General features: G+C 36.5%; 1 protein-coding gene across 2 annotated transcripts; it reads left to right on the plus strand.

Moving 5' to 3' along the window:
• On the plus strand, positions 1–19,555 carry LOC120489790 (somatomedin-B and thrombospondin type-1 domain-containing protein). 2 transcript variants are annotated; one of them, XM_039686898.2, is made up of 5 exons: positions 1–372; positions 12,114–12,299; positions 13,172–13,262; positions 18,147–18,305; positions 19,307–19,555. In XM_039686898.2, exons 1-5 carry the CDS (start codon positions 144–146, stop codon positions 19,410–19,412), a joined length of 771 nt encoding a protein of 256 aa, XP_039542832.2. In that variant the 5' UTR covers positions 1–143; the 3' UTR covers positions 19,413–19,555. The 2 variants fall into 2 exon arrangements, with proteins under 2 accessions (XP_039542832.2, XP_039542833.2); XM_039686899.2 differs by having other exon boundaries at positions 12,117–12,299.
• Positions 19,556–19,816: the final 261 nt, after the last annotated feature.

Here is a 19,816-nt window from a genome sequence, read left to right on the forward strand (position 1 = left end):
TTCAGCACAGATGAACTTCTGCTGACTGGACTCGCGACGCTCACTCCGTTTCTTCTGAAAGTGCGCAGGTTCTCGAGAAAGTTATTTTAAGCGGCATCTTTTGTGTCAGAGCGAAACCCGAATACGTTTTCTGAGGCGTCGTGATGATGATAATGATGGGAGCTCGTGTTTGTGCCGTGTTTGTGCTGGTAATGTGTGTGTCCGGAGTGTGTGAGGCGGGATGCGCGGACAGAGCGACACCGAGATGCTGTCCGGGACGGAATAACGAGTGTGTGGAGAAGAGTGCGAGGAGAACCGTGTGTTACTGCGACACGTACTGCAGGAGGAGCGGGGACTGCTGTGATGATTATCAAACCGTGTGCCACATCTCAGGTGAGTGAGTCTGTCTCACACACACACACACACACACACCGGCAACATGAGCCGTTAAACACCGTGAACATGCGCCGTTAACCAGCTTCACGTGACGTCACGCCGCGGCGATCGACGTGCGCGAATTATAACTTTAAGTTAGTTCGTTTATCTCAAGAAATATCTTGCAAAATTTCTCAATGAAACCCGAAACTGTTATTTTTGGATTAAAAACAATAAAAGCTGATTCAAATGTCTGCTTTATAATACATTTAATTAAATTTCCTATGTAGATTTTTAGTTTTCAAATTTCTTACACGAAATAAAACTTTTTTTTTTACACGAGATAAAACATTACTTGATTACAATTTCAATTTCATCTCCTCTTAACCCCAAAACACCCAGAACATCTACAGTTTGCACCACACACCTTGTACCTTAATCAATGTTTAAATGTCTTTGTGAATTTATGAATTTAGGTAATTAATGCCCTCTTTCTTTCTTTCTTTCTTTCTTTCTTTCTTTCTTTCTTTCTTTCTTTCTTTCTTTCTTTCTTTCTTGTTCTGATTTTGTTTTGTGCTATGGTGTTGGTAAAGTTTTTTTTTTTCTATTCTTCTTATATGCATGTTATTCTTTATATATATATATATATATAAATTCCAAACTCTTGACATATTTACATGGAACACCCCCTGAGATTTTATTTTATTTCAATAATGTCACATTCGCGTCTGTTAATCGTCACGTGACATGCTATTTATTTAGTTTATTAGGTGTTTTTGTTTACAAAAGTTTATTTGTTTCAATTTAATATTTATATGATTTAATTATTAGCTTTTCATCAAATTTAGGGAAACCCAGATGTAGAACACAAAACAACGCTGAAGCCAAAGAATATAAAAGAATCATAAAAAAACATGTCAGGTTTTTGATTCGGACAAATCTGAAAAGTCCGAAATCCGGACCAAACAAGGTAGGTGTGAAAGGTCCCTTTTAGAGAGAGACAAGGGATTGTGGTTGATGGAGTATTGACTGAAATCAGCGGCTCAGAAACAGCTGGTTTCTCAGAGTAAATGGTGTGACGTGACGAGTGAAGTATGTGTGTTGGTGAACCGTCATTATCTGTCTGTCTCTCATCTGCTCAACTGCAGCAACAGAACTCAGAAACCGCTTCACACACCGTGTGTGTATGTATATAAACAGTACATCCCATCAGCCCAGCATTCTGCTCTATATAAGGCAAAGCAATGTAAAGATGAGCGGCTTTTATCTCTCTGTTTTGACTTTGTAGGAGGTCTTGAGCTTCTCAGGAGTTCAGAGTTGCTCAATCGTCTGTGTTTATGCTGTAAAACTGAGTCACCGAGATTTTAAAACATCTGAAAGCGGAGCACAACGTCCAACAGGGCTTGACCCAAAACACTTATAAATGTCTGAATGTTATTGCGTTATATAACAACACATCAAAGCCCGTGTGAATTTATTGGAAAGAATGATGCTCAAACTATTGCAAAATCGCAAAATATTTCACAAAAAGAAGTTTGTTTTGAAATAAGTTTAACCCCTTAGTTAGAATACATGGATGTAATACGTGAATGCTTTGGAATAAAGACCTAAGGTTGGTCTCTTCTTAAAGATTATTGATTTAGTGAAATCACTTAAAAAAAAACATTTAAAAAAGTTAATTAAAGTTTAATTTTCCTAAAGCAAATGTACTGTACTGATCATTTTTGAATTTTATACAAAATATGTATTTTACAAAATATTTTTACTCTAAAATTGCTATAAATCAAAGCCACATGTCGGACCAAATTTGAAATTGATATCGCAAAAATTAAAGTTTCCTATGAGATTCCAAAAATAGCCAAAAATCTATTATTTTCATCATGTGTTCAAATTAATACATTTCTGTCATCATATCATTTCAACCACAAAACAGTTGCCAAACAAGAAACTTTGAGTCTCAGAATAATGTGGGTTTGTCAAAATTAGAAGCAATTTTTATAATAAAATAAAAAAATTTATATTTTCATATGAAATAATATGAAACATGACAACGTCCACTAGGGGGAGGAGCCAGCTAAACGGCTTTAACCCTCCGGTTGCGAAACTTGAAACGGTTCTGAAACTCGGTTTTGGTACTTGCGGTTTGAACACACACACACACACACACATTCATGGACATAATTTGAAAAGGCTATGACCGCTGTTTTTTGGTCAAAAATGAGCCCATTGGAAACGAATGGGAAGCAAATTAGTAATAAAAATACAAATTTAAATATTAATATATAAATAAATGTATATTAATATATAAATAAATAAATATTAATATATAAATACATTTATAAATACTAATATAACTTTTTTAAGTAGTATTTTTATGCATTTTTCATAATAATAACCTTAAACTTCTATAACTATACTGTCAGTGTGTTTTTTCTCTTCAGCAATAACCTAACCCTAACAGGTAGTAAATAGTTCATAACTATTCCATAAATATAATTTAGTACCATAAAATCCCCTTAAAACACAAATTATTACACCAGAGTCTTAAGTACCGTTTCCATGCTAATGCAATGTCCGATTTCAAAACGGATTTCACAATATGATTTTTGAGTTTTTAATCTTTCAATGATACCTAATTTATGATGATTAGATTACTAAAATATGGGCAACAGTTAAACTTATACTTCTGAAAATGTACACACACACTTCATCCCTTGTTTCGTTTCAGAGAGCTCAAATAAATTCACTCATTATTCTTCTGATTCTCGGTCCAAGCCGGATGTTATTGGCAGGTGTGCTGTTGTCTTTGTGATCGGTCATCCGCGTCATGGGTTGTTTTTATTATGAGTAATATTGGACTGGACGGCAGGGATTCGGTTGGTTTTGGTTTGTACATGTCTCCAAATAACAGCTTGATCTGATTCATTCAGACATACACTCCCTTACTCATGATTACTGCCATATGTGTGTGTGTTTCAGCAGCAGACTTGATATATATAGCTGAGGAAAACAAGATTTTCTAAAAGAAAAACAGCTCTCTGAACCCTTAAGCAGATTTATATGTTTGTTTGGGTGTGTACAGGCTGGGTGATCTTGCTAAACAATCAGCTTAGTATTTTTCAGATTTAATTTCCATATTTGATGTATCTCGATATTCATGCATTAGCTCAGAAATGGCTTAAATGGTGATATTTTATTTTCTATAAATAAGTTATATCGATCAATCATCCTCACAGCCGTTGATGCCAAGATGATTAAAAATCTTTAATGTAAGTATTAAAACCGTAAAGTGTAATTAAAAATAATCAAAGAATGTTTCTCGCACTGATTTCGGACCAATATAACAATAGAAAAACGAAAAATAATATCATGCATTACAAATTGTGTGTGTTTGAAAATACAGCAGTGTGTTTTTCATGAAGAAGGACGACATGGAGCGAACAAACACACAGTTTTGAGGCAGAAATAGGTCTGAAAAGCAGGAATGGAGGTATAAAGAAACCCATTTCTTCCCCTTTCTCTCTCTTGAGCCTGGAGCAGGTTTCATCTAATAAGCTGCTCTTGATGTTCCCAGTAATTGTTCCCAGTCTTGGCTGTTATCTGACTTCTGTTGTTCAAGGTATGGGTCATTTACCGCACAATGACTGTGTTCGGGAGGGTTTGGTTTTAAACCCCGTTCACACCGCCAGCGATTTTGTCGCTGGCTAAAAGGAAACCATATGCTGTTGGGAGAGTGTTTTTATATCTCCACAGCTTTACTAGATCAACGATCGATCGAATGAACAAATTAAACTCACTCATACTGTCACAAATTATAAAAACGTCATTCGAATTTGACAAATAATCCATTTTCTTGTCCCTAATGAATGAATGAAATGAATGAATGAAAACCTTTATTGCCCCAGGGGGGAATTTGTTTTACACTCATGGGAACCACAATAAACATAACGACAAAAAAAAAAAACATAGAAAAAACATAAAAAAATAAAAAGCTAAAAATAAAAAAACAAAAAATAACATGGATTTATCAATTCGACAACTTAGCAAATCAATATTCGATAATACACCTCTAAAAAAAAATTGTCAACGTAATGCAGGGGAAATTGTAAAATGAACTGCAGCAGTGCTAAACGTGCATCATAAAATTACAACACTCGAACTATAACGTTAAATGTATGAATTAAACTCACTGAGACTGTCGACAGTTTCTTTTCCGTGCATCATTTTTTATTATCCATTATCCTCTTTCTTTCTGTCTTGCCTGCCCTGCACTCGAGACGGTGACGTGAGCTCCACTGAAAGTCTTCTTTCCTATTGGTTGTCGCTCGCGAAAAATCGCTTCTCATTTGCATAAAGTTGAAAATTCTCAACTTTTGTCGCTTGACACGCCCACATTCTGTCGCCAACGGTCACTGTCGCTCATGTCGCCGGATGTCGCCAGCGTTCCATTGAAATGAATGGGATCTTGTCGCTTTGTCGCTGCGTGTCGCTGGCGGTGTGAACGGGGCTTTAGACAGGACCGGCTCACAATCACATTACAGTATAAATTGTCTAACGGTACTTTTAACTGCTAGAGAACTGCACCAAGTGTTAGCTAGCATTGATGTCAGACTTATCATGCATTTGCAATTAACAATATGAGCCTATATTTGAGTACATCAAAAGCAAGAAAACTATTAAATGAGTTGGATTTTTCCAAGAATGCATTAATAGTCTAAAACAATGTGTGCAACCTCCTTTTGCCAAGATAACAGCTCTGGATCCATAATAATCAGGTTGATGAACATAAAGCGAGAGATCTGTGTTGACATGAGTCTGTTTGATGTGTCTCAGGACAGAGTTTTTTGTCTCTGTGACAGATTCCTGAAGCTGGAGGAATGCAGAGGAATAACCGCTGTGGGTTTGGTGGCCCTCGTAAACACCCGAGTGCTGTGAGAGAATAGTCTGTATGCGTGTGACGTCACCGTCGACTGCGGTCACACTCACTGAGTGGCAGAAAGACTGAGCGGCGGCATTTAGTTTTCAGCGTGAATGCCGTGAAAAACACACTAAACGCATCTAAACGGGAAAGAGCTTTGAGATTGACTGCACAATTTGACATAAAAAATCAGAGCTGTATTTTTTATAGATGGCGAAAGCTACAGAAAAGAGAAGCAAACCTGGACTTCAGGCAGAGAAATGTGGTTAATAGTTATGATTTTGTGTCAAAACGCTGAGTTTATCCCCTATATATTGTATTGACAACTCATCAATTAAATATTTACTAGGGCTGGGTATTGAGACAAATTTCACAATTCGATTCGATTTCGATTCACAAGATTGCAATTCGATTCGATTCAATATCGATTATTTTGGATATCAGTTACAATAAATGGCCATTTTTCTCAAGGGAATCAATCTCTTAACTAATGCTGTAAACTATGGGAGTCTAGTTGTAGCCTATAGGCTTCATTAGCCTAATATGAAGGTAATAATGAACTGTTTTGTAGCTATACAAACACTTAAATTACACCTTTATTTATTTTTATAAGAAGATTATATGAAATATAAACATTTAAATAGTGGCTGTCATAAAAACTTGACAGATTTATTCAAATATGTGTTAAATGTTGAAGAACATTAAGATTATAATGCATATGTAATATGGTGTATATATTTAGCAAAATGCTCCTCTCTAGAGTTATTTTTTCTAGCTGACTAACTAGTTGATGTGGGTTTTCTGAGGTAAATATGACGATGACATTGATTACAAGCTGTTTAATTGACGTCTTTCCACGGTTGAAACACTGATTGAGTGAATAAATCTGACATGATACGGATTTGGATAAGTTGTACTCTATCTTTAACACACTTTCAGATGCTCATTCGCGCTGTGACTGGTATTATTAAGGCGGACGAGAGATCAGCGCTGCTGCTTCTCCAGAGCGATCTCACGCCACAGCGACAAAACGCTATTAATGTTTTTTAATTTGTAAAGAAAATGGACGTAATTTGAAAATTGAGACTTTGTTTCATATCAATAGTAACAAAGGACAAAGATTATTGCGATTTTTTGGATGCGCGCAGCCGCGATACAATGTCCCATTCATTCAAATGAAACAGGATGACTAATCGATTCTTGAGATTTAAGAATCGATACAGGTTCGTAAAAATGAGAATCGATTAATATCGAGAAATCGATATTTATTACCCAGCCCTAATATTTACCATCATTTATTCATAAACACTTAAGGGCTGGGCGATATATATGACATTGATATGAGTGATCACATGGATTTAGACCTATATTGTATTTATTTAAAGTGTTCACGGGCAAATTTGCTTTATATTTCGCTGGCGTTGAAATCATTCTCATAAATGTCAGGAAAAACGATTCCCGGCGGCATGTCAATATCCATGATCACTTAATCTCTGGTAAGTTGTAATGGACACTATAGTATATCGAGTCCAACGTTTAGTTTGAACTGATAATCCCTCATTTTACTCACGTTTTCGCAGTTTCCCCTGTTAAATCTAGTCACACATCAGCTCTCCTGCCACTCAGTCAATGCATGTCCTCTATTATAAGAACAATGAACAGGAACACGCTGGTGTACGTGTTGTGTGTTACCTCACTGAGTGATCTGTTTTTATATTTTATTTCATGGGTGTGTCATCAAACACACACGTTCCTCCTCTGGCTCCTCTCTGTCCTTCCACATGATCTCCTGACGAGTCTATCGTTAACGAAGACTGTGAATGCGTGTTGCTTTGACTCTTTACAGCCTGTGTGCAACCAATGAAATTGTGCAATGGCAGACTCCTACTGTGGTGTTTTCACTGGCAGCTTTGCTTAAACATTTTTATGTGGCAATCAAATATTTTGAGAGATTTCTGTAATATTTTCCTCCACATTTTGGGCAGGAATGAGGATTCATTTGTGATTCTTTTAGCTTGTTGATGAATAGGGTTGGGTATCGTTTGAATTTGAACGATTCTGATTCCGATTCCGATTCCTTGTTTCGATTCCGGTTCCTAACGATTCTCGATTCCGATTCTTTTAAGAGGCAAAAAAGTTTAGCTAACCTTGCTAACCAAAGGTCTTTCTGAAGGAAATAATCCTTTCTGAAGGAAATACTCCTTCTGTAAAAATACTCCTTTTGTCACAAATTTTGCATTTTGCCGAGATTTCTTTATTTTTAGAAAAGTGAAGCCATGATCGCCGACGTAAGCTACTCATGTTCGACTCGCGCGGTTATGCCAACACTTCCGGTAGACGCTTCTTCGTTGGTGTTGTTCAGCGGTTTCTTCTTCCGCTCGGCGGACTGTGAATATCAAAACTAGGAATCGAAATTTTAACTTTTGAACGATTCCGGGAAAAACGAAAAGTTAGTCTCGGTTCCAATCGATACTCGATTCTCGATACCCAACCCTATTGATGAATCTTTTTTTTTTAGACTGATTCCTTTCAAGAACCACAGTTATTTTCAATAGCTTTTAACCAGGTATAACTTATCTACTGTATTGTTTGTGTTGTCTTTCTATTTTGTTGTGTATTATACAACACGTTGGGTCAACCAGGTGCTTTATTAAGAAAAAGAATAATTTGTTCAGGAATCACTCATCATTTTGCATTGGGTTTGTTGTAAAACATAATTAGCTTTAGATCTAATTGATTGGTTGAGGATCAGGACACTCGTGACCTTTGGTGACCCCAGAGAGTGTTAGCGAGATTAAGCTTTTCTGTAGCTTGGCGCTTGCAACGCCAAGGTCATGGGTTCGATTCCCAGGGAAAGCAAGAACTGATTACAATGTAAATGTGTACATCAGTATTTCTATGTGGTTTACAGCTGCAGTCTGCATGTGCTCTACATTTGTGAGGTGTGTGTGTGTGTGTGAGCACCTGATTGCATGTGTTTTCGTGTGGTTGGCATGTTCTGGTGGATAACACGAGCATATGTTACATATACTGAGTTAATCCTAAAAACTTACTCTAAAGCTGCTTTTTGGGAACATCTAGTATCCAGTGTTGAATGCAATATTCAGTCTAATTATAGCACTCCATTAACGTCTTATTTAAAAAAAAAAATCATTTTCACTCAGAAATTGCTAGTACATTTCACAAATAAATGAAATGGCAAGTAACACATTGAATTAAACAGAACATTTCGAAGCTTTAAAGACTGACAGTAATTATCTGTTTTATTCACAACTTGGGGAAAAAAGTGTCTGAACAGGGAAAGCAAGAACTGATAACAATTTAAATGTGTACCTTGAAATGCAGTTTGGATAAAAGCGTCTGCCAAATGCATAAATGTAAATGTAAATTAAAATCTGTCGGGTCTTAGGAGCACCAGTGACGTTCGGCGCGAGGCGAGGCTTCTGGGAACAGGGTACGAGGCATATATGCAGAACTAATGCAGGGGAATGTGGGGAATTTGACAGGGCCTTTGAATGGAGGTGTGTGTTTGTGAGTGTGTTTGCGTTCATTGTGTTGAGATGTGTCACTCTGGTGCGGAACAACAGAAGAATGAGAACGAACCAACCGTGAGGTCAGAACGACATGAATGAACCACAGCAGTGATTCCCAACGAGGGATTCGCGTATGTTCACGGATCAGCATGACTTTTGCGTTGTCAAACCTGTAACGCTTACAGGTAGATTTACTTTCCTCTAAAAAAAGTTAAATGTTCCATCTAGATTAAGCAAGTGACTCATCATAATAATGGCTACTTTAAAAATATTAAACGACAATGCTAAATAATGACCATAGAACAGGTGGGGAGAACTAAACTACAGATCCATATAATTATACAGATAAAGTCCCCCTGTAGTCAATAATGATATCCCTTAAAACTCATCCTTGAACACCAAAATTACATATTTAAATGTTTTAAAATAGCTTGAATGTAACTCTACACCCTTGCCTCATTTAGTATATGCGGTTCTATGAATATGCAAATTAGCCTGACTACACTCACTCACACCAAAACATTCAAAATCTGTATGATTTTCTTTCTTTTGAGTAACATAAAAGAATAAATTTTAAAGAATATTTGTAACCAAAGAGCATTGAATTTCAATATATGGACAAAAATATAATAGAAGTCAATAGGAACTAGGGATGGGCAACGATTAATCGCTTCCAAAATAAAAGTTTGTGTTTACATAATATATGTGTGTGTAGTGTGTATAATTAATTTGTATATATATACAAATTAATTATACACACTACACACACATATATTATGTAAACACAAACTTTTATTTTGGATGCGATTAATCGCAATTAATCGTTGCCCATCCCTAATAGGAACCGAGCTTGTTTGGTTAAAAATATTCTTCCAAATTTCTTCTTTTATGTTCTGCAAAAGAAAGAAAATGATGACAGAATTTATGTCTTTTGTTTTATATAATATTAGTGTAATATTTTGTACATCCGTATTTCTATGTGGTTTACAGCTGCAGTCTGCATGTGCTCTACATTTGTGAGGTGTGTGTGTGCTGTATGTATAAGCGTGCAAGTGATGCCTGCATGTGTTTTCGTGTGGTTGACATGTTCTGGTGGATAACACAAGCATATGTTACATATACTGAGTTAATCCTAAAAACTTGCTCTAAAGCTGCTTTTTTTTGGGGAATATCTAGTATCCAGTGTTGAATGCATCCTATTTTAGCTGGATTAATGCTACACTGTAGGAAACCATTTTCACTCAGAAATTGCTAGTACATTTCACAAATAAATGAAACGGCAAGTAACACATTGAATTAAACAGAACATTTCGAAGCATTAAAGACTGACAGTATTTTCTTTGCAATAATCTGTTTTATTCACAACTTGAGAAAAACTAATTTTACAGTGCACCTTTTTTAGCTTTATTACGCAAAACACAATCTTTCTGAATAAACAACCAAAACCAACGCACTTATTTTGTGATATTTCTTTAGGGAGATTGAATTCGGTACCTCGGCTCATATACTAGCTTACTACTTTTACCATGTCTTTCCATGGCAGGACTAGTGCGAGTAGTTCTGAATTCAGCATCAGTTATCGAGAGACAACCTAGACACTTAACTTCTCCTAATTGGTGAAAATGTGCTTTAACAGCTTTAGTTTATTTGATATTAATAGTAGTAATAATGAGTGAACCTTAAACCTAAATGTTCATTCCTTCTCCTCAGTACAGGACCACGAGCACCGCAGCCACTTTAGGGGTGTGCCACAGAAATAATTGTCAAAGTTGTGAAGCGTCTATGTTCCTCTGAAGCCCACATGAGAGAGCAGCTGTGTCACTGAGATCTAGACTCGACGTCGCTGGCTTTCTTCTCTGTTTGTGTGTAGGATGAGGTCGTGTGTGATGTCACTGCACACAGCTGCTCACTGATGTACGGTTTCAAACTCAACGCGAGACGTATACATTAAATTTATGGTTGCAATACATTTTTTATGGATTTAAACGAAATTTTGTTCTGTTGACATCTTAACATTGTGTGTAATTTAAACTGACATTTCTATGTTAATTGAGTTGCTGTAGCTGTAATTAAATTGTCTTAAACGTTTTAAATTGGGCAGTGGTTTTCTAGTTACCATAATGCTTTGCTTAGGGCTGTTGTGATGATGTGATTTTGTAGCCCAACCTGGAAGTTATCATCATCACACTGGTTCCCTCGACAAAAACCCCATAGGATTAAAAAAAGTTGCTTGTCTTGAAAAAATCAGATTTTTATTTATATTTTTTTTTTTTGCACATTGTAAATAGCCTAAAAGTTTTTTGATTTTTTTTTAAATAATTTTATTTGTAGCAGTTTTTTATACAACACAAAACATATCCAAATCTCAAAAATGTTTACAGAAAGATTGTTATACATAAAATAAAACTAAACAAACAGCACCCACCCCCCCACCCCACCCACACCAGACAGAGAGAATTAAAAAAAATTACACTGTGAATCACTAAATCAAAATTGGAAAAAAATAAAAAATCATCATAATAAAATAAAATATAAATTGACAATGGAAAGATGAAATAAGAAAAAAGTCATCCATATTACATACATGTCCAAAGATATTTCAATTCTTAGAAAGATACTTAAGGAAGGGGCCCCAGATTTTTAACCAATTTTTTAGAGGCATCAGCTTTAGAAAAAAAGTTTTTAGATTTTTACTTGCATGTTACCCCGAGGACTTTTTTAAAAACCTTTTTTAACCAGATATTTAATATTTTTTTGAGTTTCCCCTGTACAATATACAAGCCTATTATTATCCATTAACGATTTATCGATCACAATCATTCCCTACACTGTAAAAAAATATTGTTGGTTTAACTTAAAAAATAAGTAACCTGGTTGCCTTAAAATTTTAAGTTGATTGAACTGGAAAAAGTGAGTTAATACAATGAAGGAGATTCATTTAATCATCAGGAACTCAAACTAATAAGTTATCTGAACTAAATAAATTATTGAAGTTGATTTTACAAAAGAAAAAATGTTGTGATAACAAATCCTGAAAAATTTTTTTTTACAGTGTAGTTGTTTTAATCGGGCAAGTAAAATTCTTTCTCTTGTCCCTTCAAAAAAATCCACTTGTCCCGGACAAGCGTTAATATCGAGCTCTCTCAATGTACAATGTTGGTCGTTTCATTAGCAGTTGCATCATTTTTTTGTTTGATCATCTGAGTATACTTTAATATTCCCTCGTTTCACTCCTGATAACTGAATGCATGTTAATGATATGGTCGATTTAAAGAAACATCTGCTCATTTCTCTCCTGTTCCTCTCAGCAGCTTTAGACTGTGAAGTCGGACAGTGGGGTCCCTGGTCTCCCTGTTCCTCCGTGTGTGGGACGGGAACTACAGAGCGAAGCCGACAGGTATCCACACCCCCACGCAACGGAGGCACGCCCTGTCCCGATCTCAGACAGCGCAGAGGGTGTCTCGCACACACTGAGGCCTGCAGTGCAGCTAAAGGTAATCAGACTAGGCCTGAAAACAGAAACACAGGCTCATCCGGGTCACTGAAGTCAGCAGCGCTTATACGCCTGCTAGGAACGTTTTTCTTCGTGGAAGTTTTGCGTTTTGGTGAGCTAATAAAATATTAAAACTCAATCGACAGTTATTTAATTATGCCATCCAGTATCGTGGACTCGCTCTCTCTTGTTTCATACAAACACAGTTGGATTATAAAATACAAACAGGTACGATTTTAAAACAGTTTAATCTGAAATCAATATCTCCGATCTCCATAATTATTTATGTGGTGAAATTTTGTGTAATGAGTGTTACGATTGTATGTCATATCTCTTAATTGTCCGTCTGGTTTGGTCTCGCTGCTGAAACTGCTCTCCGCGGAAGCTTTACGTTTAAAGAGCTGATAAAATATTTCAACTCAGATCAATATTTCGTGTCTAATTATTTACTTATGTTGCAAGTAGCCGTGTAATAAGCGGGATAATGTACATCCAGCTGGTTGCACGATATATCGGCCACCATATCGGTATTGGCAGATATATGTGTGTATATATATATATATATATATATATATGAAGAGTTCAGATGCAAAAGCCTCTAAGTGCCATTTGAAATTTTCTTCTAAAATGATCATTTTTATCAAACTTGTATATTTAAGTTCAGTGATTTCACTTAAATGGAAATGATAATTACCTATTAATTGTTATTTAAGTGAAATCACTGAACTTAAAGCAATAAGCTCATTAAAACTGCATGCCATAATACAATATACACATCAGTGTGTGTGTGTTTTGTGCTCTGGTGCTGTGCGTCGTCTCTGGAGGAGTTTAATTTGCTCTCTTTCATTATCTTGATCTCTTCCTGCTCTTTAGAGGTGGCCAAAATCCTGCCTGACACATTCAAGCGGAACTTTAAGGACCCTTGGAGACGGCCGCACATGCTCATGAAGGAGGAGAAGAAGAGGTGAGAGCGATGGAACTGCAAACACAGTGTTTTCAAAAAGAACATTAACAGATAATTCCTATAACCGAAGGAGTTTAAACATCAACAGTGTTGTCTAGACTTACAGTGACCCTCAGATCTAGATCAAGGTGAATCTGCTGCCGTTTGTTTGGATTATTAAAAGACGTCATACAGATAGGGTTGCTAACTGTCCCGAATTAGCCGGAACATCCCGTATTTTGGGCCTAATTTATTTGACCTCCTTTGTCCCGATTAAATAGACTGCTACACTGATCTAACCACTGACTGATACAACAGGAACACGACACTTGAGAATGATCATGACACTGGTCATCATCCAATCACTGCCCACATGCGCATCAGATCATACGAATACCAAACTCTAGTCTACATTGAGAATTAATTATTCTTTTGGGACAAATCATGGTTTTATTTGGGAACATAACTCGCGCACTGTCCGGCCGGGTTTTGACTTCGGCAAATCAATTTTGGTGAATTCAAACAATGTGATTATTGTTCATAACATCCAGCCATGCAAGAAAACATGAAATCTTCCTAAGGGAATAATGCTGATGAAACATTTCTGATTATTATTAATGTAAAAAAAAAGTCAGAATTCTTCAAAATAGATTTATCCAAAATAAACAAAAACTTTTGTAACATTATAAATGTCTTTACTGTCACTTTTGATTAGTTTAATGCGTCCTTGCTGAATAAAAGTAGGCTATTACTTTCTTTAATGTCTTTAAAATGTTGTGTATAATGTTACAAAAGCTTTCTATTTCAGAGAAATGTTACAATTTTGAACTATGGTTTTGTGCCTTTTTTTGTGTGACCTTAAAATTTGTTTTAGAATTAAATTGTACATAAATAGGTTAAGCAAAACAATTGTGTTTATGTCTGAAAACCTTTTAAACACATTCAAACCTGAAATGACATATACTGTTTGATACAGTACAAATATTTTTTGAGTGTCCCTTATTTTCTTGTAAAGAACCAGGATTGTCCCTCATTTTTCTTTTCTGAAGTTGGCAACCCTACATACAGACCTGATATGTATAGATATCTGTGTTTTGACTATCCAAGGATAGTCTGGATATAATTAATCATCCATATGTTCTATACATGGGTTGAAGTAATCCTTAAAGTCACATGAAATTAAAATTCAGCCATTTCATTTTCTATGTGCATGTTATAGAACTTATTCATTCATGTATACATTTTATAAAAAAAAGACTTTAAGACATTAATCAGAGTTTCACACCCACATCTCAACATCCAATCAACGACTGATGCTTAGAAGAAGACCTCATCCTATATTTTTATTCTATAATTCAATAGACTGAATTGTGCGTCACAATATGGGAGAAATGATCTGTCACTAACATGATGACTTTAAAGGGATAATTTACCCCAATATTAAAACCCTGTCATCATTTACTGGCCCAAAAGTGAATTAGCAGTAACATGACTCACGCCGTTCTTCCGCGGCCCTCGCTCGTCCCGCTCGCCACAGTAAACATGATTAATGGCGACTGTAGAACGCGAAAGCCGAATCCCGGACATTTTGGGCGATCTCGAAACTCATTTTCAAGCAGACTCATAACGGAGACTCACAGACTTGTTGTTTAACGACTGCGCTCTGTTACCGATAGGCGTCGCCTCCTAGGGCAGCGAAGCAAGTGCATTCTGGGAGTTGTTGTCTTTCATCTACATAAGCCAAAAATAAATTTTCTAGCTTTTCTCAGTCTAGAAAGCTCCAAATTCAAAAATAATTTCACATTTCTTCTACATAAATGACCCATTTTAAAAACACATTCATCTTTCCAGAGATTAAGTATCCCATTAATACTAAAAGCAACAAAAACGTTTTTCACAGGTTCTGTTTTCTGAGAACATCATCCCAAATCCACGATTTAATTTAAATGATTTTACGAGCCCATCCTTAAGTCACTTTATAACCCTTGTTACAACCTCAGTAACACCTGGCTGAGGCCAGGAAATCAGATCTGTGTGTGTGTGTGGGACATTAAGAGAATGAACGTGACGTGTGATCAGTGAGCAGATAGTGAGGAGAGCAGGAATTAAATAGCAGGTGCAGGTTCAAATGAACTGAGATTAAACGACTATCCGAGGTTCCTTCTAAGCAGAACACAGGAAATCCCAGAGCAAACAATCCTTTCATCAATCACAGGTGTATAGTTTCAGTGTGTGTGTGTGTGTGTGTGAGAGAGAGAAAACATCCAGACCATGGAGGAGGAAAGAACGCCACACAGGAAACTCATCAAACTAATTAAATCTAGCGTGGGAAGGCCGACCTTCACCCTTATACTGCCTACAACACACAAGTGTTTCAAAAGCGGAAATAAAACACAATCTTTAAAGTCCCCCTGTGGTGAAAATCAAGCTTGTCTTCTTGGTTTTTTTAATACGCTTTAAGACAAATCATGTGTAAATTCACGAGTCGAGTATTTCCTCCTTAAAACTGCAGTGAACCAAAGACGGTCACAAAAACACGCTTTGAAATCACTGGTGTTTCCACCAACCTTGTAACCAATCAGGGGTGTGTTTCCCGTACAACAATGTAACTCGCTGCTTCATTACCATAGTACGATGCATCGTTGGAGAAATCGACTAGCTAGTCACGACTGTTTCCCGAAACCATATTGTCGCAAAGTATCGTTCAACCACGTTGGTTTATGGCATCTCGCACGTGGTGGAGTAATAACTACTTTTAATAAAACTGTTTGAGATCCAATTAACACTAGATTTGTTAATATAAATTACAGACTATTTCTAATTGTTCTCAGTTATTTTGCTTTATTACCAGACTCAATATTTGGCTCGTTCTTACATAGTAGAGCACGTTCGCACATGCGCACTCTTCAAACACGGTACTTTAAATCTTTTGACAAACTAAAAGACGTAAATTACATTTGCATGTATTCTAAATACATTTTGATCAAGATAAGGATTTATTATGTGCAAATGTAATGTAATATAGAAACTATGCCTCTACCCACAGGTCGAGAGCTGTCGTTCAAACCACATCAGTGTTGGGTGTAACTAATTACTAAGTAATTAGTTACTGTAATTGTAAATGTAAAGTAAGGGATTACTCTTCATTTATCTGTAATTTAATTACAGTTACTTCTGATGTAATTGAGGTAAATACTGTGTATAGATCAATCCGATCTCACAGCGATTCGTATGCATTTTATGAGGTGTCTAAATATTACGACCGCACTCGAACAAATTCGTATGAATTATTGTAAAATATTTATGAAAAAAGTGTGAAATGTCATGAGATCAGACATAAAACAATAGTGGGTTTAACATCAAAATGTATTGTCTGATGTTAAAAAGTATGTTTTTATAATGTAACCTTCTCCACCTTGGTCAGTTTAAGGATAAATCATGCAATTTTATAGTATTTATTTGAAAGAATTAAAACAGATTCATGTCTATCCGTGTATTATTCAGCTGGTTGAGATTGATGTGGGATTTTGAAAGTAATTAGTAATTAAATACTTTTTAGAGAGAGTAATTAGTACAGTAATCTAATTACACTGTTGAAGAGGTAATTAGTAACTAGTAATTAATTACTTTTTTAGAGTAACTTACCCAACACTGAACCACACAACTTTGCGATGCTGCTTGCGAATGTTCGTTGGAACGATTGTTTTGGGAAACACCGACTCGTTGAAATATGCTGATAACGACGAAACTTGCGACCATAGTTGGCTAACGATGCTTTCGGGAAACGCACTCAAATCAACGTGTGATCGTCAACCAGTCGATCTCTGAGCTGAGCGAGTGAGTGGAGGCGGGGCTCATTTGCATATAGAACTGCGCATACTAAATGAGGCAAGGGTGTCGAGTTCCGTTCAGAATATTTTAAGGCATGAAGACATTTTATCAAAGAAAATGCATTTAAATATGTCATTTTGGTGATCAAAGATGAGTTTTAAGGGATAAAATTATTAAATAAAGAGTAACTGGTACTCGGTGTGTTTCAACCGCATGAAACAGGGTCTAAATGAAGTTCCCGGTAGAGCCAGACCGATATTATCGGCAGATATTAGGCATTTTCCATAATATCGGTATCGGCAGTTATAAATGGCCGATAAATGAATATTTAAAAAATAAAATAAAAACGGACGAAACATGCTTCAATCATCTCTCCTTGGCCTGTTATATTGAAAATGTATGTTTTATAACTTGCAGTATGATGTTATCTATTGCTAAATTATGGCTCATCACTAGCTAACCACAAAGCTAGCTAACGCCACTATCATCAGTGGGAGACCGCTAATGAGCTTGGAAACCACAATGAACTTTTTCTGCCTAAATAAAGTAATGATAACTGTATTTATAACTAGCATATCTCTAGTTACAGTCCCTGCATTGTAAAATGTAAGTTATACTTGCGAGGAGTGAACATTTAGACATGGAGAAAAAGTATCAAACGTATCTTGTGCAGAAAAGTTAGCTTTCTTTTACACGTGTGTGAATATCGGATTTTAAAACCCCAAAATATTTGTATCGTATCAGCCTTCAAAATCCTTTATCGGTCAGGCTCTAGTTCCGGGTAAATATTTCCTCCTCTGAAAGTCGCTGAACATTTGAGATGATGAGGTTCAGGCTTTATTAAGCTTAAATTCAGAGGATGAAATCCAGCGGGAACTGTAAAGTAGCGCACAATCCTACATCGCCGGATTAATTTGCCTTATCTTCGCGGTACTTTAGACCACGGTGGAAACGTAGACAGCAAAAAAAAAATGTTCCCAAGACAAATTGTTCCGGGTAATTTCGGTGGAAACACGTTTGTAGTTTGCAAAATTATTATAATTTTTTTGTCTAAATTTCTTCTGTCTGTTGCAGTTATTGTGTGCAGATGCGTGTGAAGCAAGTGAGCGCTGCGTGTAAAGTCAGACCGTGGAGTGCAGGTTTGGTCCGTGAGCGCGCCGTGTGCGTCGAGTGTCAGAGCGACGCCATGGCGGCCGATAACCGTTGCCGTGGAGACGGACTGCTGAACATCAGGTACTTCAACTTCTATTTATTTATATAGCACATTTAATAGCAACACTGTTGCCCAAAGTGCTTCACAATCATAACTAAAAACATACATATATAAAAACATTCACCAAGCCTAGCAAATTAAGGTATGAATACACACTCTTAAGTCTCGTTCACACCAAGACCTATAATTATATTGGCGTCCACACCAACGAACAATAACAGTGTTTTATTCTATGCGGTTTCAAAGTAACGAAAAACTATGACCTGCTGCTGCTTTACGTTAAACAGGGACTTTTGGGTATACGATATCCTGATTAGTCTGATTAGAGAGTTGTCATCTTTGTCATTCATACGCTCGAATTAATCAATATCAGTTTGTTGCATTTACATGTCCTTTACCAGATTTCTCTGTACCTCAGCGATTAACTTCTCCACAATGTCGTCTGCCATTTTAAAGAATTAGTTCACTTTAAAAAACACTTTTTTTGCTGAGAATTTACTCATCCCCATGTCATCCAAGATGTCCGCTAGATAAGACATCGTCTGGTGTCGTTTAAAGCCCTTTGAAGCTGCACTGAAACTCTCATTTGGACCTTGAACCGTTTGGACCCCATTGAAGTCCATTATATGGAGAAAAATCCTGGAATGTTTTCATCAAAAACCTTAATTTCTTTTCGACTGAAGAAAGAAAGACGTGGACATCTTGGATGTCTTTTTTTAAAGTGAACTACTCCTTTAAATATGCAAGAACCCTTTAAATTCGAGTGGATTCTGATTGGCTGTCAGTGTTTTATGGTTCGAAAAATCATTATGAAAGTGATCCCAATGATATCGTTCCTCATATTTTTATCGTTATATTTGTGGTGTGAACTCTATAATTCTTTAATAATAAAGCTATTCTTTAATATGGAGAACGATTTTTATATTTACGATTTTTCATAGTAATCATCCTTGTTGTGAACGGGCCTTTAGACAAGTTATTACTTCAATAAATCTTGACAAAAACATGTGTTTTCCACCAGAACCTTCTGGGCCGCTGCGTCAGCACCTGGTTGCTCCGGGTCGTGGGTTCGAGAGTCTTTCACTGAGGACTGCCGGTGTCCGTCGTACTCCGTGATTTTTGTCTGAACCGACACGGCCTTTAAAGCTCATTTCGAGGGACAAGGGAGTCATTTCATGCCTTTTGAAGCCAAATTCTCCATCAAAAGAACTGCAATGACGCCACAGCGTATCTGTGTATCAGTTCGTAACCAACACACAACCCTGCTTTCCCAAGCTCTTCTATCTACCTCCAGTTCTCCACATGCACCTGCACCCGTTTCTGATGCCTTATATCATAGTCCGGGCTCGACATTAAGGCTTGTCCGCTTGTTCGGGACAAGTAGAAGAGAAAATTATTTGTCCGACCGGACGAGTTAAATTTCAAACGAAATAAAATGCCATGTTACTTCACGTTATGTGCCACTCGTTACGTCTATTTTACAGATTTAATTTTACCGATTTGAAACGAACACTTTTTTTCGTGCTGCCTG

Source organism: Pimephales promelas, chromosome 14 (genome assembly GCF_988280905.1).
Source record: "Pimephales promelas chromosome 14, fPimPro1.hap1.1, whole genome shotgun sequence".
Lineage (NCBI taxonomy): Eukaryota > Metazoa > Chordata > Actinopteri > Cypriniformes > Leuciscidae > Pimephales > Pimephales promelas.

Excerpts from the sequence above, each read along its gene's own strand:
- LOC120489790 (XM_039686898.2), top strand. The coding sequence starts at position 144 with ATGATGATAATGATGGGAGCTCGTGTTTGTGCCGTGTTTGTGCTGGTA. Across the intron at positions 13,263-18,146 it reads ATGAAGGAGGAGAAGAAGAG|TTATTGTGTGCAGATGCGTG; the intron begins GTGAGAGCGATG and ends TGTCTGTTGCAG. Across the intron at positions 18,306-19,306 it reads GACGGACTGCTGAACATCAG|AACCTTCTGGGCCGCTGCGT; the intron begins GTACTTCAACTT and ends GTTTTCCACCAG.